The sequence below is a fragment of the Brienomyrus brachyistius genome, chromosome 3, assembly GCF_023856365.1.
Source record: "Brienomyrus brachyistius isolate T26 chromosome 3, BBRACH_0.4, whole genome shotgun sequence".
In the NCBI taxonomy this organism is placed as follows: Eukaryota; Metazoa; Chordata; class Actinopteri; order Osteoglossiformes; family Mormyridae; genus Brienomyrus; species Brienomyrus brachyistius.
In genome coordinates, this window is record NC_064535.1 from 132,947 (window position 1) to 155,827 (window position 22,881).

Below are 22,881 nucleotides of genomic sequence, written 5' to 3' on the forward strand. Positions count from 1 at the left end.
CCGATGCCAGTGGAACTGGTCAAAAAACAACTGAACATTGTATATAATATCAACAGTGTCATAGCGCCCCCTATCACTTTCACAAAGTATATATTTGATATATTATGCCTTTTTATTGCAGGTGAGTTACATCTGTAGTTTGGTAATTCCTGAATGCATTTTAATAAAAGCATTTGAGGTAAATGTCTATATCCGATCCATATTCCGATTACGTGTTTTCACAAGGGGCCTGCCCCAGGCACTCGGGACACTGGACTGGGATGCCATTTCAGTGCAGCTCACACACACGTAATCATACACAACATGTGATTTAGAGCTACCAATTACAGTAACTGCATGTCTTTGGACTGCGGCAGGAAAACGGAGAACCCAGATGAAACCCACACAGCAAAGAGAGAACAAGCAAACTGTACACAGACAGCAGAGGTATGACTCGAACCTCCAGACCTGCAGATATGAGATTAAAGTCCTACACTAAGCACCAGTATGAACACGGCCGTTCTGACCCAGGGTTGTCTTGCATGCAGTATTGCGTGAAAGCTGACAGCTTTCTCCTGCTGCTTCAGGGCTTGGCTGTTTTTGGTGCATTTTTACACATTTAGAACACTGTATATTTCAAAGCAGCAGTTGGGCCTGGCTGAATTCCAGCAGAGCCAGGTTGTGGCTTTGAACTCGTAACCTTCTGGTTTTGAGGTCATATCCTTCGCCACCAAGACTCCTGAAACCTCATTTCTCATTTTTTTTGAACAGCCAGAAGAATTCTGAGGCTTCAGGCTACAGAAATGCTGGTAAAGAGCCTGAAGCAAACCACCAGCAAGACAGGGAGGCAGAAAGATGACTGAGGCATGAATGCTGGACGCCCACCCCAACATTGGAATGTGATCTGGAGAAAATCTATGGGGTGAACTCATATGCACCCCCTAGCTGTGAGGAGGTCACTTGAAAAGCATAAAGTAGAACCTATATATGTACATCCCCAGAAAAAATTAAAGGACCACTCTATATTTAAAAAAAATCATTTTAAAATCCTATATTAATCCTGGTTCTGCTGGCAGAAGGCTACACTATGAGGCAGGCTGCTTCCAGGCTCAACATTTCTAAGACAGCAGGACACAAAAATAAGGTGAAACGGGACACTGGCAATAACAAAAAACCAGCCAGACAAAGGGCAGAAACAACTTCCTAATGGCAGAGATGACTGTCAACTTATCCAACAGTGCCTCATAAATCAGAGGATGACCTCAAGTGACCTGGAAAACATTACGTGCAGGCGTGAAGTGCACTGCTAGGAGAGGTTGTATTAGGCTCCTAGAAGCAGCACTGAAGACTCAAAACAAGAAAGAAGCCCTTCATCAATGAGAAGCAGGGAAGAGCCATGTTGGAGCTTGCAAAATGTACATCTAACACAGGCACATAGCATAAATTGAGAAATGAGTGAAACTGAAAATTTTGCTGTGGCTTATTATTATTTTTATATTATATTATTATTTTTTCTGAAGTAATATAAAAAGCAAATGTTAAGCATTTCCTATACAACAGAAAAATTTTAATTGGGCAGGAAGCAAGAAAATTATAAACATGGCATTAGACCTATCACACACTACTGCCCTGGGCTGTCCGGACCCATGGAAAGACACTGGAGGAAAGAGAAGGGGCAGTGCCAGCCACTTCTGATTGGGAACACCGAGGTGCAGAGAGCACACAGCCACAAGGTCCTGGGTGTGCCCATCAGTGAGGATCGACACAACAAGACAAGACTGCACTAAAGATAAAGATGTTTGGTGTGTCACTGATAATCCTCAACAGCTTCTACAGGTGCACTGTGGAGAGCAAATTAACCTGCTGCATAGCTGTGTCAACAGCAACTACAGGTGCACTGTGGAGACATGGCACATTTAGTCTCCTGTCTACCTCACACTGCCTTTTCTTTCTCCTATCTGAGCTAGCTGATCTGCCTACTATCGCCTTCTGCAATCTTATACATAATAACACAATAAATTACACAGAAATAGGCAGCATGTAACATGTAAGTAAGACAGCTGGGCCACTGAACGTGAAGTGCAGACACAAACACTGAAATATTAACTCAAATTCACACATAAAGAAATCTGTAAAACCAAGGAGTATTGCTTGCTTATGTTGAAAGATATTACAGCTGAAAAACTGAATATAAAGTTAATATTACTGCAGCGTTATAGTTAGGGTTTAAACCGGAACACAGTTTTGGGATACCTCTCTGGTATTCTCGCTTGATGTTGTTTGTGGGGATTTGTGAATCTATACTGAAATATTCCAGAAAGCGGGTTCAAGTTTAAACCTTAACTACACCACCACAGTAAAGTTTGCTTTATAAGCGGTTTTCCGGCTGTAATATCTTTCACTGTTTGTAATATTTTACAATGTTTGTCTGTGCACTTCACATTCAATAGTCCAGCTGGCGGTGAATGGACAGAGTACAGTTATCAATAGTAATGGAAAAGTCCATCCAATCTGTGTTTTTTTTCCCCAACCATTGATTACTTTCCCTCCCTCCCCTTCCGGGGCTCCACACATTCTGCAACAGGCTGCCAGACAGCATGAAGGGCTTCCAATGCAACTATTTGACAAAACCCAACATGGCTCGGGATCGATTCACACTTTAATCACCTGATAATGTAGCAGGAAAGGCAGATGCGGGACAAGAATGCACATAACTAAAAGCTGCCACTTTTTTTGCAATTTAAGTTGCAAACTGAAATGAAAAAAAGTCACAAAATAAAAAATCTAGTTGCACTGGCAACCAGTTTAGTCACCATCTGGAACCTTGTGTATGCTTCCAGCTGCACTGGACAGAACAGTCACTGCAGCGGGTTAGCCCAGACAATCGCATCTCCATTCACTGCAGGACATCTGTGACAGGAGAATCAGCAGATGGGCCAGCAGCGTCATCAGTGATCGCAACCACCCCACCCACCAAATCTACTCTCTTATGTCTGTCAGGAGGTACAAGAGTGTTAATACCAGAACATCGAGGCTCCGGAACAATCTGTACCCCCAGGCCAACAGAAGGATCAAGAACTGCCTCCCTCTGCCAGTTGTGCCCCCACCCCAGCCACTATGACAATGATCACTCACCTCACTGCACTCTGGACCTTACATGCAGTTGCACATGTTTTTCACACTGGACTGATAAGCACCAGTCACTTTACGCTGCATATTCCCTACAGCATTCATACACAAATAAAAATATACTTATTTGTACATATTTTGCATTGTCAACTACTTTTTCATGACTTTGATATTTATATTTATGGTAGATGTATATTATACATACATATATTATATTATATGCTTGTCTACTGTCTGCTGTCTTGTTCCTTTGTAGAATCTGGAACAGTGAACAAACTAAGAACTAAATCGCATGAATCTTGAAAGTTCCTGCCCAGGGCACTCTGGCATCAGATACACTGCTGCTTTTGACATATTGGACACAGCACTTTCACTGGCTTGGTTACTGCATTTATTTCTGTAAGGATATACACTCGGATATGGGTGTTAATTCATGGCATTAAGGAGAGACGACAAATGGGGAATGAACAAGGAGCTATGCTTCATGCACACGTAACAGAGGGTTACAACTTAATGCTTTTAGATCAGGACCCTTCAGGGGTCAAAGTTCAGTTAATAATCACCAAACAGTCAGAATAATTAAAGAAAGAAATTATAATCAGCTTTTTGGTCGAGAAGGACAGGCAGTTAGGGGAGCTGGAGGAAGCGAATGGGGGCCACCCCATCAGGTGGAGGACGCCATCTCGGCTCTCAGGCGGCTGATCTTTAGAGGCAGGAGACCAGCCATCTCCTCGCTGAGCTCCAACTCTGTCTCCACGGCCTTACGGGACTCGGGATTCTCCTCGCAGTAGCGGACCACAAAGCTGTAGCACTCCAGCGAGCGGTTGAGGTTCTGAAGCTGCGAGGAGGCATCTGGCGAGATGAGACGGCTGTGCAGCCGGGCCAAGCGAAACTTGGCCACCAGCCCAGGGCGGAGAACCTCCTCATCCAGCTTCTCTGGGAACTTGCCCTCGGGCGAGCGCACTGAGTCCAGGAACTTCTGGTAGTATTTGATGGACGCATTGCAGAGGTGGTTGAACTTCTTGATGGTGTGAGCATCCAGCTCATCCTGCTTGTTGGCAAGAGCCAGTTTGAGGTCCATCATCTCGTAGTAAGTGTCAGCCAGCTCGAACTGCAGCTGCCGGCAAATCAGCAGATAGTACTGGGCGTTCAGGTCCTTGCAGACAGGCTCCAGCATGTCCACCCGCCGCTTGTGCATCTTGCACTTGCGCTCCAGATCCTCCTCGAAGAAGGACAGGGCCTTGAAGAGCGCGCTGTGGTCCTGCAGCACCTCGATATGGTCTGTCACGTGACCGTCCATCTGGAAGTATTCCTTGGCCTCGACCACGTAAGCCTGGCCCACAAGGAAGATGGCACGGGCCTCCTCAAAGTCCAGTGGGAAGGAGCAGCTCACCTTCTCCTCCAGGGCACAAATGGAGTCGAAGGTGTCACTGGAGCTGAAGAGCACGGCGCTCTTCCTCCCGCGCTCCTCCTGCTCCTCCTCGCGCCGCCGCCCCCTCTTCAGTTCCGCCTGCCTCTCCACGTCCAGCTCGCCAATGTTATCCTGACAGGCAGTTTGAAATGATGCTTTACTTACAGTTTTACACATATGAGTGTCATGGTTCTCACATATACCATCATGCTCTCCTCTGAGACATAAACACACTCATACAGGTGGGAGCTAAGCTTGGAGTCCGAGTGGAGGCTCAGCCACTCATTCTTTGTCCCTGGAGCATTTCAGTGGGTTAAGAGGTTTGCATAAGGACCCAGCAGAAATGCTGCTACTCCGCCGAGCAAGGGACTCGAACTGATGACTTCCTGATCACAGGCACAGTGGGCTAACCCATTTTTTTGCAATTAAAAAGTCCAAGCCTTGCAGCTCAGGCAGCACAAATGAAGTATAATACAAGGACAGCATGCCCCCCACATCGCAGGAATTCAGGAAAAACAGGGATGAGACGTCCCAGCGGGAAAGGTCAAGGCACTCCGATTCACACCTCTTGAAACAGCAGCTTACGGGCGTCAGTTTCGACTCCCAACGCGCCAAAGCATAAACAGAGTGAGCGCGCGGAGACCAACCAGCTGGCCGGCGTCATACCGCTCACAGAGAAATGGCCCGCTGCTGCCGCCGCTCACCTCCAACAGCTTCTTCGCATCTTGCAGGAGGTTCAGGCAGTACTTGATCCAGCACCTGGCAATCTCTGCCCTCTTCTGCTGGAGTTGCTCCCTCTTCTCCCCCTCAACTTCACCTGGAACACAAACCCTGGGATCATTTCCTCCCTGGCTGAGTGCTCACACTGAATACTAACACTGCTACACTTTAGAAACAGTTAGCATCATGCCCTTTGAGTCCTTTCATCCCCAAGGGGAGATACTTACTTTCCTGAGCGGCTGCCTCCGATGGGAGCTCTCCAGCTTGGTTGGCGACGATGCTGGCCGCGGCAAGGCAGTGCCGGCCCTCCATGTAACAACACTGTCAAGGAGAGGAGGTGAGAAGCAGGGTTTTGGGGGGCGATGGTGCATGGATCAAGGACTCACAAAAGGACAAAAAGCCCATGGGTCTCCTTAACCAAAGTGGTTTGAATAGGGCTGGCACTGGTCTTTAGCCACTGTGCCACCTGGTGTCTGGAATGTTATGCAGCAACAGACATCAAGAGGCCAGCCACATGACAGAGACATTACCTTGGTGATGTAGTACTGGGAGAGGGTAGCGGCATTGATGGCCCACTCTAGGGGAACAAACTGGTCAAACTGGAGCTGCCGCTGCAGGGTGATGTGACAGTACCGGGCTGCCTTCTCATACTCATCCAGATTCTTGTACACTTGTGCCAGGTAATAAAGAGTGTGGGTGTATGCCATTTCAAATCTGTTGGGTGAAAGGCCACTTAAAGCAGAAAAATGCCACTGTCAACAGCGAGGGCATGAACAAGCATCTGGGGACGAGGACACAGAGAACAGAGGGTCTGTCTGAAAGGGTGCAGCCCGCAAGGCAGAGCCAAAGTGACGCCTTTCAGATTTTTGCAATCATGCAAAGACCTACAAACACATGCAGGAATCTGCAGCAACATCGGCCAATTTCCCCCTTCAAAGGCGCAAAACAAACAAAACGATATTTCTGTTTATGTATTCAAACAGTCTGGTTGATATTATGAATATATTTATTTATTGCCTAAATATTCTGCACACTTATCAAAACTTTGCATCCCACACATATCTAATGAAAAACTGCTTGCTGAATTTTGGATGATGCAGTCACCTCAACAATTTAAACAATTTACTTTTAGGATACCAAAATGTAATTAATTTATATGACTGGTGTTTACCCTCTACTACTATGAATTTTACAGCTGGTGAGACTTGGAATGAGATCTGTTGTAATATAATGCATCTCTTTATGTCATATATCCATTATCCTGGTCAGGCACCTGGTGCGGAGGTAAGCATAGGGCTGCAGACCACAGACATGCGTCAAACACGCACAGACAGCCACACAATTCAGAGACTCCAATCATTCTAACTGTCTGTCTTTGGACTGCAGGAGAAAACCCATGTGTCCAAGTGCGTGCGCACACACACGGGCACAGTTCGAATCCCAAAGCCTACATACATACACACACAACAGACTAAACACAAGTGTAACCAATTATTTCCATATAACTGCCTACCTCTTCATCCTTTCTTGCTGGGTTAGTTCATATTGTCCTTCCACAAAAAAATCTGTCAGGTCCGCTGGTGGCTGGCCGTCCTATAACAAAAAAACGCAGGCGCATTGCATATGATTTAAAATTCCTTAAAAACAGAAAGCATCTTCATGAACAGTCGCCCGTTTACAGCAAACGGGTGAGCTAGTTATGATTGGCTCTCACCTCTTTCACATATCGGACGTAAATGGCCTCGGCGGTCTCCAGAAAGCCCTGCGCCTTATCGATCTCATCTCGGCCGGCCCACAATATTCCCAACTGATTCTTAAGAGGCAAACATTTCACATATGAATATGCATTACGAACACCGCTAAACGAATGCTATAGTTTTAAAATAATCACAATTATGTCACGTAAACACTCGGCAATCCTTTTTGGATTTAGCGATTATCAACTGTAATCCGGAGTTACTTTTGTTGCAGATCTGTTTTAAGGACATTTAAAGACGTTTGCATTACCCTGACATGTATAAACACCGAAACATTCTCCCTGGATATGGCGCACTTGTCCAGTAGGTTCATGCAGTTCATCAGATGCTCTTCTCCTGCTGACAGCTCCTCGGTCTCCACATGGTTCACCCCCAGGTAGTACTCAACCACTCCCTGCCTGGCAAGTCTCATCCCGGCCGCTGAATCGCCCGAGTGGCCGCCCCCTCCCCGGTCCTCATCCCCTGCAATCTCTCTCTGGAGCTGCTCAGCCTCGCCGTCCTCGTCGTTTTCGACACCGCCGAGGCTCTTCAGCGTGCAGTGGATCTCCCTCAGCAGTTCTCGGGCATTATACTTGGACCTAAAAGGATCGTTCTCCGGGTCTTTGCGGGACTCGACCTCGGACTGATGTTGCGCACTACGAAATTTCTCGCAGACAGACCTCCACAACGGGCCACAGGAGGACGCCATTTTGGCTGCGCATGCGCAGAGTGTACACAGCAGCCTGCGCTGCTGTTAACGGAGCTGCGCCTGACCAGAGATTGGCTCGTCACTATACGGCATCAGTGATCCGGTCTGGTTTGTTCATGGTTGTGCTGTAGATGCATGACATCTGCAAAGTGCATTATTCCCCCCTCCTCCCCTCTCTTTATAGTTTACAACGGCTACGTGACGCAAATATCCAGCAGATGCAGTAAGATTACTTTGTCCCTTAAATCACATAAATGGTTTATTTGAAAGGGGTCGCAAAGGGTCAGTTTAGGGTGACGTATATCCTAGAATTATCAGTTAAATTATTTATGAAAATGTTTCGAAGAAGCAAGACCAGAATCTGGTCTCATAAGATGTTAATGATTATTAATCATTTTCATACAAAATTATCAGATGTCAACAACAACAATAATAATAATATAGTTTATGAAGTTTTCCGTTTAAAGTACGTAATATTATAGAATAATGGGGGGCGAAATTACTAAACTTGTTTCAGAAACATAAAGGCTTCAGTCGCTAAGCGGCAGAGGAGCAGCCCCTACAATGGTATCGTTTTTTATATAATCTTATTAAACACAGTTTGCTGAGGCCCCTGGACAGGCCCGAGTAAAGCCCGTGCATTAAAGCGCCCCTGTCCACAACACAGTTTCCGCCTGGAATGGCTTTACGGGGAACCTTAGCGTCTGCAGCAATTCAACGCAAATAGCGTATGACACCAGTTGGCGCACGGAGAGACTGATCCGCGATAATCATTGATCAGGCCAGAAAAATAACACGTTAGCAAACTTTAAAAGAAATCGAACGTCTACAATAACACACTTCCTCCTGCTCATTTATTTTCTGCCAGCTATTTTGCTCACTCCCAGGTTATTGCCCTATAGCAGTTTGCGCTGACTGCGCAGGTTACCATAACAACGCTCGGTCTCCTGTAATTCACCAAAACGAGCGCACTGAGCGAGCGCAGACACGCAAACCTGCACGCTACGTTTAAAGGTAGGCGCATTGCATTGCCCTGTTCATTTAATTGTTATATAGGTATCTCAGCTGTATTTGTTGTAGGATCGCAGGTTTATTTCATCTTTTTTTAGTTAAACATTGCTGGGCTCCCTGTACTTTAGGAGACGTGCAGAGTAGATGACTGTTGCTGCTTTTCCACCATTTTGGAGTCATGGCTGCGTCAAAAAGCGTCTCTTAAAATTGCACGAAGGACAACAAATTGCGATCAGATCCGTAGCCTCTTCGATACAGTTTGTAGAATACAAATAAAAGTGTGTAATATACACTATCGCAGACATACACCAAACTGATTGACACATTACTAAAAGATAATTAGGAACTGTAAAAAAAAATAATAATAAAAAATCGATACTTTTGCCCATTAAATTATAGGGTGCCGATTTATCCAGCGACCCATTCAATTGCAGATTTTGACTAACATGCATAATTAAGTTCATTGCACAACAAGAATTCTTTTGGATCCGTTATGCCAGGAGGTTCTTTTATAATTTCCACTGATAGAAAATGATTTGCTGTTTGTAAGCGTCACAGTTTGAAGAAAGTTGTATTGTACTGGCCATTTTCTTGGCTGACTCAGACCTACTTTGCACAATTTGATGTTTTTTAAAATTTTTTTTTTAAAAAACAGCTTTGTTGGAAGATAGAAAAGAGTGAAGTGGACAGAATTGCGAGCCCCATGACCCGCCATGTCTGCTCATTGACTCGCTGTCCCGCCTGCTTTCTCTCAGTTTCCCAGTAAGTTGCATAAATATCTGGTCCAGCTGTCGAAGGATTCTGCCCCAAAATACAGATTAGCTGCTGTTTCACAATGCAAACACCAGACGAGGGAAGATCTCCTGTATGCGTGTGGATATGTGTGTGTATATATAGGCTGCAGTTTGGTTTTTGTGCTACTTTATTTTATATACAATGACATGACAGTAATAAAAATTTATAAAAAATATGCAAACTGCTGTTTAAAGCCACTCAATATTTAGGGGCTTCTCTCTTTTATAGATAATTAGTACGGGTCAAAACATGGCCCCTCCTAGAGAGAGGTTACGCAAACACAAGTTCACGGATGCTGAGCTGGACATCCTCGTGAAGGAGGTGACTCGGCACGAGGACACGTTGTTTGGCCTGCAGGGGAACAGACTGACCGCACGCGAGAAGTATAAGATCTGGTTTGGGATCACGGAGCAAGTGTGTGCTGCGTCTGGCCTCCAGAGGTCCATCGAGGACGTCAAACGGCGCTGGCAGGACCTGCGGAGACGCACCAAGACCAGAGTGCTGGAGGCCCGGCGGCAGATGTGCCGGGATCGTCCGGCTTCCTCCCTTTGCCTGTCCTCCGTGGATAGGAGGGTATTCGACTCGCGCAATGTCCACAGTGCGGTGAAACATGAGGAGCAGAACGCAGCTGTATGTCACCTCCCGGAAGGTAGGGGGCTCCACCACTCTGCTTCACATATGGCTTCGGACGCTCAGATCAACCATTTTGCACGGTATTTACAAAAGTGGTACATTTTATGCACTGTTATTTAGTCTTTAATTATATTTGTTTTATTTCTGATTAAACAGTACTTATGCTATCCTTTGTTGATTATTTAATGTCCTTTGTTATCCTACCTTAAGTTACAGAAGCCTGTTTTAGAGGTAACAGTCCCTCTATGTGCTTTCAGACTTTTTTCTTGACGCAGGGGCAGAGTCTCTGGAAACGTACCCACAGGTCGTGGAAAAGCCACCAGCCTCCGTAAAGGACGTCCCTGCTGAGGAGCCAAGCTTTGCGGCTGTACTGGGGGCACCTGACACCCAACAGAATCAGCCGTCCATCTCGTGCCCTGAAGTAATGGTCAAAAATGAGGTTTACTGCCAGTATCCATCTGAGGAAAGGGTGGAGGTCACAGAGGGAGGGGGGTCGGCTACCCACTGCAGTGAGCTGACGCCCTACCCTGGACTGAGGGCGCCCCAGAAGGCCGTGGGTGTGGCCTGCCACAGGAGGGCTCCACTGAGCCCCTTTGAGCAACAGCTGCTGCAGGCACATCGCGAGCACACAGCAGCACTGCGTGAGGGCTTCCGCTTGCTGGCCAGGCAGAACCGGCTGCTATACCGTGAACTGTGTGAGACCAACAGGAATGTGGCGTGCGTGGCGTCGCGAATCGCTGAGCGGAGCGAGAGCGTCTGCGATGTGGCTGATGAACTCATGGGCGTCCACCATAAGATCAGCGAAAGCATCGAGGCCACCAACTGTCTGCATGACCGTGTCGTTGAGCTCCTGGCCGCTCAGCAAGAGCGCCCCCTTGGCATTCTTCCCCGCCCCCAGACAGACAGCCAGCCGGGCTCCTCGGCTGTGGAAGAGGCCAGTCTTTAACATGTCCCACTTTCTGTCTGGGCCGAATCTAGTTATGGATAACAGTCAGTGACGTGATTCCGTAGAGACTGGTGACAAGGAAAAGGGACAGTCCAGCTGGGATTGGAAAAAAAAACAATCGGAATTCTGTAATTTCTCACAAGTCGTTGTGTAGCTCAGTGGGTTACTATGCGGAATGACCGTCATTGGAAGACCCTTGAGCAAGACCCTTATCCTCCAGTTGCTCCCAGGACTGTCTGACCCAGACTTCTTAAAAAAAAAAAAAAAAGTATGTTGCTTTGGATACAAGTGTCTGCTGAGTAATTAAACTACAGAATGTGAATTTGTCATGTTAATTGGAGATGGCTTTCTCATTTTATTTTAAACCATAAATATTTTTATATTGCTGGATGAAATTAATTTATTACCTTAGGAATTACAGCCCCTTATAATTTGATATTAAAAGGTGTAGCTTGCTGATAGCTGTTTAAAAATCATATGTTCTTCTTTGTCTGAATGTGGTTAAATTACTTTTAGCACACTTTTAGCCTGATCTTTTTCATTATCTATACTAAAAATTGAATGGAAAATTCAAAAAATATATACAAGACAAAGTGATGCCATTTTGAACAAGGCTTTCAGCTGTTGATCTGGCATCAAACGGCTAAGGCAGCTTCAGACTTGGCATAACGTCCCATTGCATTTTTTTTCAAATTGTTGACAAACTATCAAAACTTTGTAATATTTTCATGCTACAAGCAACACTGCCAGTTTTATTGTCTCTGGGCCAATTGTACCTGTTTGACATCATCTAAGGTTCCAGAGTCTTTGGGTATAACCCTGCCCAGGGTGACAGTGATGGTTTGGCTGAAGCAGGCTGACTCCTAGTGTGCACATTTTTATTTATGAGCCATATTAAAACGTTAGGAATAGCCTGCCTGTGCAGGCTGAGGGAAACACAATGCACTTTACGCTGAAATGTAGTAGAGAACTTCCATTCCTAAGATGACAGCATGAATGACAGAAGCCACACTGCAAACCCTCAGGATCAAAATATAAATCCTCTTTTTCTTGCCCACCGTACCTGAGCCAGGCGAGAGGAGATTATAATGTACATGCGACAGGTTGGACTGGAAGATACTATGAGTTTTAAACCACAACAGAGATGCAGAGATGTCAGCTCCACACTGCCAGATGGCTATTCTGTCCTATGCTGGATCTCCAAGTGTTACTGGGGGGTTTGTCGCTGTCTTGTGCTGCTGTTAGTGTCTGTCTGTTTGCCAAACTCCCTGTAGCAGCTCTGATTGACCGTCCATTGCGCTTTGAAAACAGCACCACATATGTTAAAAAACACAAAGCAGAGGACTAGTTCAGGGGTGGGCAAACTTTCTGGCCCAAGGGCCACATTAGATTATTTTGTCGCAAGGTGGCCTCTTCCATTACAGGTGGCCGAATATAAATTCAGTCTCCAACATATGAGTACTTTTAATGCAACTAAAATGAAGAGGAAAAGGGAGACAACAGTTATTAATTTATATGCATAAAAATGCACAATCTGAAAATTAAATGGTGTGAAAGGCCCCCCAAATCATACTGCTTAAAGCAGACTTCAGCGGATTTGCCTGTCACTTAGTTTTAGGGTTATTAGTTCTTTGATTCTACTGTTTGTGCTTTGAACAGATACAGTGCTGTCATTAATTAATAAAATGTATCGCAAGATGATGCAAAACTCCATAAAGGCAGAGGGCTGAAAAATCTTATTGGTAACACTTTACTTAAGGGGGCACAAATTAAAGTACAAATCATTAACAAATGTAGTCACTACTTAAGATAAAAGATGTTATGATTATTTAATGATGAATAAACATGAGATCAGTATTTCACTTGTGTGATTCATTACTTGTTCCTTCAGTGCCTCATTAGTTCACAAAGATTTACAGAATTAACAGATTTAGCAAGAAATATAGTAACTGCTTGGGATAAATGATGTGTCACAATTCATTAATCATAAATATACATGAGATCTGTAATTGTAACGCGTTAATCGCAGTATCTCACTAAGACTTTGTTTGTGGTTAATTAACACATAAGTAATAGCACAATACTACATTATTTGTACTTCGTCAAGTAAAGTGTTAACATTATTTTTAAGCAGCTTAGGAACTCTGTCCCCTTATTAGCTCTGACCAAAAGTACTGCTAGATCTCACAAAAGTTGATGAAGCAAAGCTCACCGAAAACAGGGTCTCTGCTAACAGCAATGCAGTGGATCGCACGGCATCCCCAACGCCATCTAGCGGCCGAGATGCACATACACATAGAAATACTACATTCATATCGTTACGTGTTGCTTAAACGTCCTTTGGCACAGCATTCGACTGGGTGCATGTCCGAGGTCCCAAAGAGATGAGAAAAACCCCGATTAGCTGACGGAACGCAGATGTAAGCGGCTACAGTGTGTAGCTGGTGTATAACGGTACAGTACATGTCTAACTTATGGTTAAGGGTTACTTAACTAACCGGTGAAGGGGTCTTGGGTGCATAATGCTGAATGATACACGTGTGGGGCGAAGGCCAGCCCGTCTGATCCGATCCCACAAGAGAGCTACTGTACCACAAGCTGCTGAAAAAGTTAATGCTGGCTGTGATAGAAAGGTGTCAGATCACACAGTGCACTGCAGCTTACTGAGTATGGGGCTGCGTAGACACAGACCAGCCAGAGCACCCATGCTGACCCCTGTCCTCTAGCGAAAGTGCCTACAATGGGCATGTGAGCATCAGAACTAGACCATGGAGCAATGGAAGAAGATGGCCTGGTCTGATGAGTCACATTATCTGTTATATCATGTGACTGGCCAGGTGTGTGTACGCTGTTTACCTGGGGAAAAGATGGCACCAGGATGCACTAATATTTTTTGATTAATTTCTTGCTTAGAAAGGGCCCCCAGTTAAATATAGGCATGTTGTCTGCATGCAGGGTGCAGAGGCTGTCCCTCACGGTGCTCGTTCACGCCAGCTATGTGTGCTCTGGGGGGGAGGGGGGGGCGTGGATTTTGTCAGTTTTCTTTTCTGTTTCCTCAGAATGAACTCTGGCAGGGCGTCTGCTGCCAAACGCTGTCAGATGAAAGGGTGGGCGTTATATTCCTGTTTTGAGAGGCGGGGGGGGGTGGAGCCTCCAAGTGTATGATATATGAACTTATCTGGAAATTCTACTTCTCTCATAAGGAAGCAGATAAAAAGTGGATAACACCTCGGATGAGAAGACGGCTGTCCATTAGTAGGTAAGTGAGGCTGTTTGACTGCGTTAGCGCAGGGGGGGATACGGCTGTTTGGTAGATTGTTGCAGTAAGTTAGGATTTTAAAGCTGAGGAAGGCAATGGCGGATCTATGGGGGGCTGTTTGGTCTCTCTAATAGGTACTAGGTACCAGCTTAGAGGAGCTTGTCAGTCTCCCTAACACACCAAATGCAGTATTTGAGGATATGTGGGGGGCGGAAAAACGGGCAGGGAAGTGAGGAGGAGTGACATGTTTGCCTTTGTAAAGACATCGCAGCCAAGAGAGCGAGGATCTCTGGCGGTTTACGCTTATGCCTTGCTGGATGCTTCACATCTGCCCTGGCATAAACAGACACACTGAATAACCTGAGGCAGTCCCCTAGGGGGCGGCGACAGTACGGCGGCTTGCGGACACCTGTTCCCTACTGGGCCGTCGGGCTCGGATACTCGGGACCAGATGCATCAGGGCCGGCTGAGACTGCGGCCGTGGCTGGAAGAGCAGATCCGGTCGGAGAAGTACCCAGGCGTAACCTGGATCGATGAGGTATGAGGGTCACACGCTGGTCGCTCAACTAAGAAGAACGCAATGCCTGGCCTTAACATTTCCTTGAAAGAAATCTTCGCTCATTATGACCACGAAGGGCCCATATATTCCAGCCCTCTGTGAGGAAGCGATTAAGCAGCATATATCTGCACAGGCATCGCCGTGCCCTCCGGATGGGAAATGTTGTTTTGCATGAAACAGAGAAGAGTAAAGTCACATCTCTGCTGCTGTCAGTGTTGAAAGGAGGTCATGCTTTATGAAGACGTGCCTCATAGCTTCAGCTTCACGGTAAATGCGGGTTTAAGGGGCAGAACGAGTTCAAAAGTTTTTCTCTGGTAAACATTCCTGCTTGTGTCGATAAGCAACATGCAGAGGTTACTTCAGATGACAGGTAAAACAGGGGAACACGCCGGCACAAGCAATGGGACAAAATACTCACAACATCTTTTAAATTAAATCTTCTGCATTGAGTCCATCTGCAAAGCTGCAAACCATGTAAAATGGTTTGAGGGAGATAACTGAGATAACTGAATCATGTGGCAGATCACTGATTTTCTGATTTTAAATTTGCTTAAAACTTAAAATAGGGGCAGAACTTTTGTAGGTGTAACATTCTGTTCATTTAAGTGCATCTTTTAAACTGCACTCTCAAAAAACGCATAATGTGATGTTAGTGTGTTCACATAAGATACAGAAGAATATATACACAAAAATCATCCCTAGTGAAACATTGTGACACCCAGTTCATTACAGGATAACCTGTAATAGTCACACTAGATATATAAAAGTGCGACAGAATATAAGGCAAGAAGAAATACTCATCCAAGAAATGTTTTTGCAGTTATATAACATAGGCCTAAAAAACTACATTTTGATTCTTTTGAAAATGAAGAATCTATATATCATAAGCATATATATATTTCATATGATTATTTTTCAAAGATTGTAAAATGTTTTTTACTACAATTTAAAATACTTTAATTCTGCTGTGTATAGTGCATTATTCAATTAAAATTTAAAAAATAAAATTCTGCATCTTATCAGTAGAAGTAAATGTGTGCCGGTAGTAAAATGGTTTACAAACACACTGTTTTCATCAAGCAAATGAAATGTATTTTTCCCCTAAAAGACAGACAGAGCTCCCTGTCTCACAGCTGTAGTATAAAAGGCTGCTGGTGGCCTTTTCATCCTCTCCTGCTGTTAGCATTGTATTTCCAGCGGGGTGTACATGTACGTTTAAACCCACCGTTGTCATTTTTAAAGCCCTGCACCCCCATGACATTCACGGCGCAGCCCTGAGCCCCGCACTCCTCTCTTTCACCCCAGACGGCCGGCGTCTTCCAGATCCCATGGAAACACGCCGCCCGACACGGCTGGAATATCGACAAGGACGCCACCTTATTCCGAAACTGGGCCATGCACACCGGTAAGGAGGGCAAGCCTGGACGGCGGCGGACAGAGAGTCGCATGCATGCACGCCTATCGCATAGCCGGCTGCCGTTGAAAGCCATCCGTCACACAGCAGGACATCTACAGAATCAGCAGTTACGGACACTCGATCTTCTCGCCCTGATTCAGTTATTAATATGAAAAAACACACTATACATATATATAGGGTTAATGGAACGAAAAAACTAACTTTATCTATAATACATGCACAGTGATTATATACAGTACTGCACAGGTCTTCAGCAGTCACAGAAAATGAAGTTTAAATGATCTTCATGTTGGTGCCCCTGAGGAGCAGGTTTGGGGACTGAAACAGAGTTTATTTAGCTGCCCAAATCTGTAACTTATAAATAAGTGTATGTGTATTATGCAAGTCTTTGGCAATCAAGGAAATTATGTATAAATGATCTTCATGTTGGTGTAAAATTATGTTGTGTTGCCTGTCAAAGTGTGTCATCTTAGGCATTTCAAACTTTCTGCTAAGAACATCTCAGATTTTGTTGCCATGTAGTGACCGGTAGTACATCTCGTACAGCTAATCAATATCTCACTGACTTTAAAACTAATAAAATTAAGTGAGCTGGTGGTGAAATTTAATAAATAGATGTGCTGGCTGGGTGCCCCTGAAGTGGTGTTCAAGTCAAGCAGATCATGTTGGAGGTCGGTTTTTGGGTAATCCTTGTAATTTAGGAGTGTTTGGCATTGGTAGACATGAACGCCCCTTGTTCTTATAACCATCCGACTAGATATCAGTAACTTTTTGGAGAACAGATGAAATTCTTACTACTTATTGTGTTATTCTCAATTTGCATATGTTCTAATGCTAAATTGTGTTTTTTGTTTTGAGCAAAAGTGTGCTTACTACCTAGACAAATAGTTTTAAACACACACACAGATGACCTATATCTTGTTGGGGGCTCTCCAGTCATTTTTATGGCAAACATCCGACTTAACCCCTACATAGCAAACCTTAAGCATAAGTAACCAAACAAAATACAAGACTTTTGGCATTTCTATTTTTTGGACTGCAGTAACAGATTTTTATAAAATTGAGTTCTCCTTGTGGAGACTGAAAAAATGTCCCCACAATGCAATGTACACAAGACACACAGACACACATACACATACATTTTTCTGGGACAGTGTCAGCAGTATGTAAAACATATTCAGTAACTGTGCTCTTGACAATGTTTAGGAACCAGCAGCAGGTGATTAATCTCAGCAAATACTTCAGGGTGACAGATACTTTGCAGTGACTCATTTTACAGTGGCAGAAATCACCGACCTTTCATCTGCTCCTTCCACCCGAGCGGGATTTCTCAAGAAAGCTGGATAACACCTTGCTGATCATAATCTCCCCCTGCAGCAGCTCGCACAGTTTCCCTGACGTCTTTGCTCCCTGCTTGTCCCTGGCTTCCCGTCACTCTCACACAGCCCATTACCCTCATGTCACCTTTTTTATTTACTTCTCTGAGGAATGTGACACCTGACACGGCCGCGATTGCTGCGGATCTCTGTGCTTGGGAATGGCTCATGGGGTTTCCCACAGACAAGAATCCAGAAATGATTTTTTTTGGGTGCCTGGCAACCCGTTTGATAGGTCCCCTTTGGTAAATTTATGTTCAAACCTGTAATTTTACTGGCTTAGGCCTAAAAGTCCACACGCTTGCCACAGCGCCCCAGACGGTGTGCCTCCTTTACTTACCAGCCGCTTCCCTTCGCCGTCCACAGGGAGGTACAAGCCTGGCATCGACAAACCCGATCCCAAGACCTGGAAAGCCAATTTCCGATGTGCCCTCAACTCCCTGCCAGATGTGAAAGAACTGCATGACAGGAGTATCAAGAAGGGCAATAACGCATTCAGGGTCTACATGATGCTGCCCTCTGTTAAACCGGCTAAAAGGAGAAGAGGCAAGTGCTGCTCACCCACCCGTGTTCCGTCCCCTGTGCCTTGTCTCCTATGCCCCACTCCCTGTGCCTTGTGCCCCATCCCCTAGGCCTCATTCTCTGTGCCCCATCCCCTGTGCCCTGTCTCCTATGCCCCACGCCCAGTCTCCTGTGCCTCATTCTCTGTGCCTCATGCTCGCGCTAACACACGTACCTGTGCAGAGAATTTGTATACAACATAGAGCATTATAAAGGCCACATTATTACTCCTGAAGACCTCAATATAATTTCACTGCTATCGTTACCATTTATCTTGGCAAGCTATTAGTTTATGTTAGTTACTAGTTTACTTAATGACAGAAAATAAACTGGGTATTAATGTTTAGTTAACTAAAGTGCAATGCAATCCAAAGTAACAATGATCTAGCAGACATGACTCCAGTTATTCGGTCTCAGTCTTAATGCATAATTAGTGATACTTATTGGAATCTGATGGGCTGTCAATCATTGCCTGGCTTTTAATAGAAATCAGTAAAGTAACCAATGGGAAGCGTGTCTATGCTCTAGTAATCTCACCCACCACGACTCTTGCTTTCTGCTTCACAGATATTAGGACGGGCGAGGAGATCTTAAACCCCAATATGCCTCAGTGTAAAGCTTAAGGAATCCATGTGTGCATGGGTGGCAAAAATTGATACGAGAACTAATTTCTGTCCTGTACTAGGACCAAGGGAGTCAGACACAGACTTCAGATACACGGCAGGAAGGTATTTCTCGTACCCCGACAGCATCCCGGCTGGTGCATGCACCCCACTGGAACACTATCCAGGTGAGTGGCCAAGTCTGGTATCATTCTGCAAGTCACGGCACCGTCTGAGAGCGCCACGCTAGAAACATAAAGCCACAGACCATCAATGAAAGAACAAGTTAGGTTTTCTGAGCCAAGATAAACAAGATTATTATTAACTGTCAATCTTTCCCTTACCCTCTTTCGACTGGTTTCAGAAATGGAAAGTGGGTGGTGCTTCCAGCAGCATCTTTCGAAATCTGGTTTTCCCATCATAGACATGAAATAATTAGTGGAAGAGGGATCTGGGGAATAAGCTCAGAGGGTAATACTGGTTTTCAGCATTTAAAGATTTATGTGAAATATTAGTGACCGTGGCAGAAACATGAAATGAAAGAGCTGAGGGGTGGAATGGAGATCAATTTTTAAAGTCAATTGTTTCTGTATTGCCTCATCAAATGCATGCCGAGGATCCACTAACGAAACGTGTTCTCTGTAGACACCTGCTGCAGGTACATGGATGATGGGCCGCACGTGCAGGAAGTACTGCAACCTAGAGAAGGCCACGCTACCTCTGCCACACCAGACAAAGCTCAGGACTACTATTTTACGCAGCCCCCATACTCCTCTGATCCAAATGGCAAGTGAAATACAAATGCTGTCTTTTTTTTTTTTTGGGGGGGGGGGGGGGGGGGGGCGATGCAGACTGTTGAGTAGGTTAATAAATGATGTATTTTAATTATTCCACAGGGAATGTGCATAGCCCTTCAGGAAATAACGAACATACACAAGCTGTAATGAAGGTGAGCTGACACTTCACTACTTTTAAAACACTTTTAGCCTTTCATTGTTTCAAGACCAAACATGAATCGTATCATTTAGTCAACCGGGAATACGACGGCCGAATGAAGTTTCATGAATCATTTTCTGTATTTTCTGACCCCACCAGATAATGCTCTCTGTTCAAAAAAGGGCTTAAAGCATGACACAAAGTAAACCAAGAGCACCATCTAGTGGGGTCAAAAAATACAGCAAATGGTTCATGGAGCTTCACTTGGCCATCACTAGCTGGAACTGAAGCTGCTTCTTTGTGGTTTTCTAGATAGTGGAGCATCTGAAGAACACAGAGCAGTGGACTCAGTCTCATGACAGCGGCTGGAGCTGGGGTGGCTTTTACTGTAAGTTCTCCGCGAGCTAACACCAAACTTCCTGACCTTTTTTTAAAAAAATCCTGTTGCCTGAATAACTCCTTTTGCATTTCTACACCAGCAGGTGAAGGAATGGATCATTCTACATCTCTACAAACAAGCTACCACAGCTACAGTGGGCAACAAAGACCTTTTTTCTCTTAACTTCAGGTGAGCAGATAATATCATGGGATTCAGGGACTCCGCGGGGACCTTGTAGATGAACATGGACATGTCCTGCCATATTTGTCAGCCCAGATATCCTGCACCTTCCTCAGCCCATACTTCCTCCAGCTTCCTGCCTGCTTCCACCAGCAAGGTTTTCTGTCTCTCTGGGACAACTGCAGATTTCCTTAAGAGAGGGAAGAGATAACAGGCGCTTCCATACCGTAAGAACTTTTTTCGGAAACCAGAACCTCTTTTCAGTACCTACTCCAAACCAGGTACTTTTTGTTTGAACACAAACTACTGGGGCGGCGCTTTCAGTGATAACTTGCTAATTAGTTGACCACAGGCATTGGCGCTAACTTGCAAATTACACAGAACAATTATTTTTATACTTCAGTTACATTTAATGAATGCATTTTATGCTTGAGTCTTCATATTTGACTAATAACCAGTACACTTTTGTCTAATATGGCCAGTGCGGGCAGTGAAACTTAACAGTGCTTATTAGTGAAATATGTTACACTGTATTTTATCCTATGCAACGGAAAGATCAATCTGCTGGCCAGATTTAATGAGTTATGTTGCATGAATAAAATATAAATAAAATGCTATGTTCTATTTCATCACGATTGCCCCCCCCCCAAATAACTGAACATGAACAAAAGAGCTCTTTGTTGTTTTGGGGTGGCAGTTTAGTTAACCCTAAACCTAACCCCTATCCCTATGAGCTTTTCTTATCTTCCATGCTTATTTAGCACAAAGGTCTCAGTTCCTGTTGTGTGCTGTGAAAGTGACACACGCAGTGTCCAGGAGCTGCAAAAGTTCCAGGTTGAAACAGCCCAGGAACTCGTAATGAGGGACCAGGGTCTGGAACTTCAGTGTGAAAGTGCCTTTTGAATAAAGCTGAAATGCAGTGGCTTGCCTGGCAAGCATCTACAGATATGCAAAGAAGAAGTGTTTTAACTGTCTTTTATATAGCTAACATATTTAGCAGTGAATTTGTACGGTAATTTTTTTTTTTGGTTACTACAAAATATTTGCAATCTAACCTTTGTTAAAATATAGCAGCTGTTTTTAATTCATGACTGTTTTTAATAAAAGTTATTTGTACTTTGGTTTTACAACAATATGACAAAAAAGTGTCAAGTGTTTACATTAATGTGTTAGTGGCTTCAGCATCACATCTAACATCTAAACAAGCTGAAACTGCAGCTGAATTTCCCCAAAAACATACCTGAAGCAAAATACTCAGGAATCACATCACTATTCATATTTTTCAATCAGCTGGGCAGCATGACAATTCAGAGGAATCGCTGTAGTTTCTAGGAACGAAGGACACCCAGCAGAACAAGTTCTCAACAGGAGGACGCCACTAGGGCTGCTAGATTCTTCGACCTTGGCTGGGGCTGCTAGATGCATCGCATGTCCAACGGGGGACAGTAACACAGGAGCCGCTAGACGCCGACCACGTCACGTGCCCAATGGGGGGCAGTAACATAGCAGCCGCAATATGCCAGCTGCATTGCATGTCTGACAGGGGGGGACAGTAACATAGCAACCGCAAGACGCCAGCTGCATCGCATGTCTAACGGGGGACAGTAACACAGAAGCCATAAAATGCCGCCCACATCGCATGTCCAACGGGGGACAGTAACATAGCAGCCGCAAGATGCCAGCTGCATCGCATGTCCAACGGGGGGACAGTAACATAGCAGTCGCAAGATGCCAGCTGCATCGCATGTCCAACGGGGGGACAGTAACATAGCAGCCGCAAGATGCCAGCTGCATTGCATGCCCAACGGGGGGCAGCAACACAGAAGCCATAAAACGGCGCTCATATCGCATGTCCAACGGGGGACAGTAACATAGCAGCCGCAAGATGCCAGCTGCATCGCATGTCCAACGGGGGGACAGTAACACAGAAGCCATAAAACGCTGCTCATATTGCATGTCCAACGGGGGACAATAACATAGCAACCGCAAGACGCCAGCTGCATCGCATGTCCAACGGGGGGACAGTAACACAGAAGCCATAAAACGCCGCTCATATCGCATGTCCAACGGGGGACAATAACATAGCAACCGCAAGACGCCAGCTACATCGCATGTCCAACGGGGGACAGTAACATAGCAGCCGCAAGATGCCAGCTGCATTGCATGCCCAACGGGGGGCAGCAACACAGGAGCCATAAAACGCCGCTCATATCGCATGTCCAACGGAGGGCAGTAATACAGGAGCTGCTAGACGCCCGGCTGCATCGTAAGTCCCATTGCCGCTACGATGGTAAACCGGTTTTCCCAGAAGCAGCACACAGCAGCCCAGCATTTCATCGGCTCCCTTCCTGGCTGCCACGCTTCACTGCATGTGTCGCTGGCAGCCGGTGCACTCTCATCTTCCTTCCAGTCATGACATGCGCTGTGGGAGGCGTCCCCTGTCCAGTTCCCGCGTCCTCAATACACCGCAAGACTGCCCAGCCAATTGCCACCACCACAATGCGGTTGAGCATTGCCAGGCCTGAGCAACCTCATAAGCTGCA

The 22,881-nt window shown here is 45.3% G+C and overlaps 3 protein-coding genes across 6 annotated transcripts; 2 read left to right on the plus strand and 1 right to left on the minus strand.

The window, feature by feature from the left end:
• Positions 1-3,482: 3,482 nt before the first annotated feature.
• Positions 3,483-7,729, minus strand: LOC125739138 (kinesin family binding protein). The gene is made up of 7 exons (XM_049008947.1): positions 7,247-7,729; positions 6,954-7,052; positions 6,753-6,832; positions 5,770-5,953; positions 5,467-5,560; positions 5,224-5,336; positions 3,483-4,651 (listed from the first exon to the last, which is right to left on the minus strand). The coding sequence occupies exons 1-7, from the start codon at positions 7,682-7,684 to the stop codon at positions 3,773-3,775; spliced, it is 1,887 nt and encodes a 628-aa protein (XP_048864904.1). The 5' UTR covers positions 7,685-7,729; the 3' UTR covers positions 3,483-3,772.
• A 657-nt stretch (positions 7,730-8,386) lies between these two features.
• LOC125739460 (uncharacterized) lies at positions 8,387-12,926 on the plus strand. 2 transcript variants are annotated; one of them, XM_049009600.1, is made up of 4 exons: positions 8,387-8,698; positions 9,351-9,457; positions 9,719-10,139; positions 10,399-12,926. In XM_049009600.1, the coding sequence occupies exons 3-4, from the start codon at positions 9,740-9,742 to the stop codon at positions 11,067-11,069; spliced, it is 1,071 nt and encodes a 356-aa protein (XP_048865557.1). In that variant the 5' UTR covers positions 8,387-8,698; positions 9,351-9,457; positions 9,719-9,739; the 3' UTR covers positions 11,070-12,926. The 2 variants fall into 2 exon arrangements, with proteins under 2 accessions (XP_048865557.1, XP_048865556.1); XM_049009599.1 differs by having other exon boundaries at positions 8,389-8,698; positions 10,381-12,926.
• Positions 12,927-14,248: 1,322 nt separating this feature from the next.
• On the plus strand, positions 14,249-21,471 carry irf1a (interferon regulatory factor 1a). Of its 3 annotated transcripts, none has more exons than XM_049008127.1 (9): positions 14,249-14,328; positions 14,698-14,866; positions 16,193-16,292; positions 18,047-18,226; positions 18,927-19,031; positions 19,489-19,629; positions 19,740-19,792; positions 20,092-20,167; positions 20,259-21,471. In XM_049008127.1, the coding sequence occupies exons 1-9, from the start codon at positions 14,303-14,305 to the stop codon at positions 20,339-20,341; spliced, it is 933 nt and encodes a 310-aa protein (XP_048864084.1). In that variant the 5' UTR covers positions 14,249-14,302; the 3' UTR covers positions 20,342-21,471. The 3 variants fall into 3 exon arrangements, with proteins under 3 accessions (XP_048864084.1, XP_048864085.1, XP_048864086.1); XM_049008128.1 differs by having other exon boundaries at positions 20,262-21,471; XM_049008129.1 differs by having other exon boundaries at positions 14,260-14,328; positions 14,706-14,866.
• Positions 21,472-22,881: the final 1,410 nt, after the last annotated feature.

What these genes read in the sequence shown, in the direction of transcription:
- LOC125739138 (XM_049008947.1), bottom strand. Translation starts at nt 7,684, where the DNA reads ATGGCGTCCTCCTGTGGCCCGTTGTGGAGGTCTGTCTGCGAGAAATTT. An exon ending in ACGTCCGATATGTGAAAGAG is followed by an intron (nt 6,833 to 6,953) that starts GTGAGAGCCAAT and finishes TTTTTGTTATAG; the next exon opens with GACGGCCAGCCACCAGCGGA. An exon ending in ATGCGAAGAAGCTGTTGGAG is followed by an intron (nt 4,652 to 5,223) that starts GTGAGCGGCGGC and finishes ACTGCCTGTCAG; the next exon opens with GATAACATTGGCGAGCTGGA.
- LOC125739460 (XM_049009599.1), top strand. Translation starts at nt 9,740, where the DNA reads ATGGCCCCTCCTAGAGAGAGGTTACGCAAACACAAGTTCACGGATGCT. An exon ending in TGTATGTCACCTCCCGGAAG is followed by an intron (nt 10,140 to 10,380) that starts GTAGGGGGCTCC and finishes ATGTGCTTTCAG; the next exon opens with ACTTTTTTCTTGACGCAGGG.
- irf1a (XM_049008127.1), top strand. Translation starts at nt 14,303, where the DNA reads ATGAGAAGACGGCTGTCCATTAGTAG. An exon ending in GCGTAACCTGGATCGATGAG is followed by an intron (nt 14,867 to 16,192) that starts GTATGAGGGTCA and finishes CTTTCACCCCAG; the next exon opens with ACGGCCGGCGTCTTCCAGAT. An exon ending in AAACTGGGCCATGCACACCG is followed by an intron (nt 16,293 to 18,046) that starts GTAAGGAGGGCA and finishes CGCCGTCCACAG; the next exon opens with GGAGGTACAAGCCTGGCATC.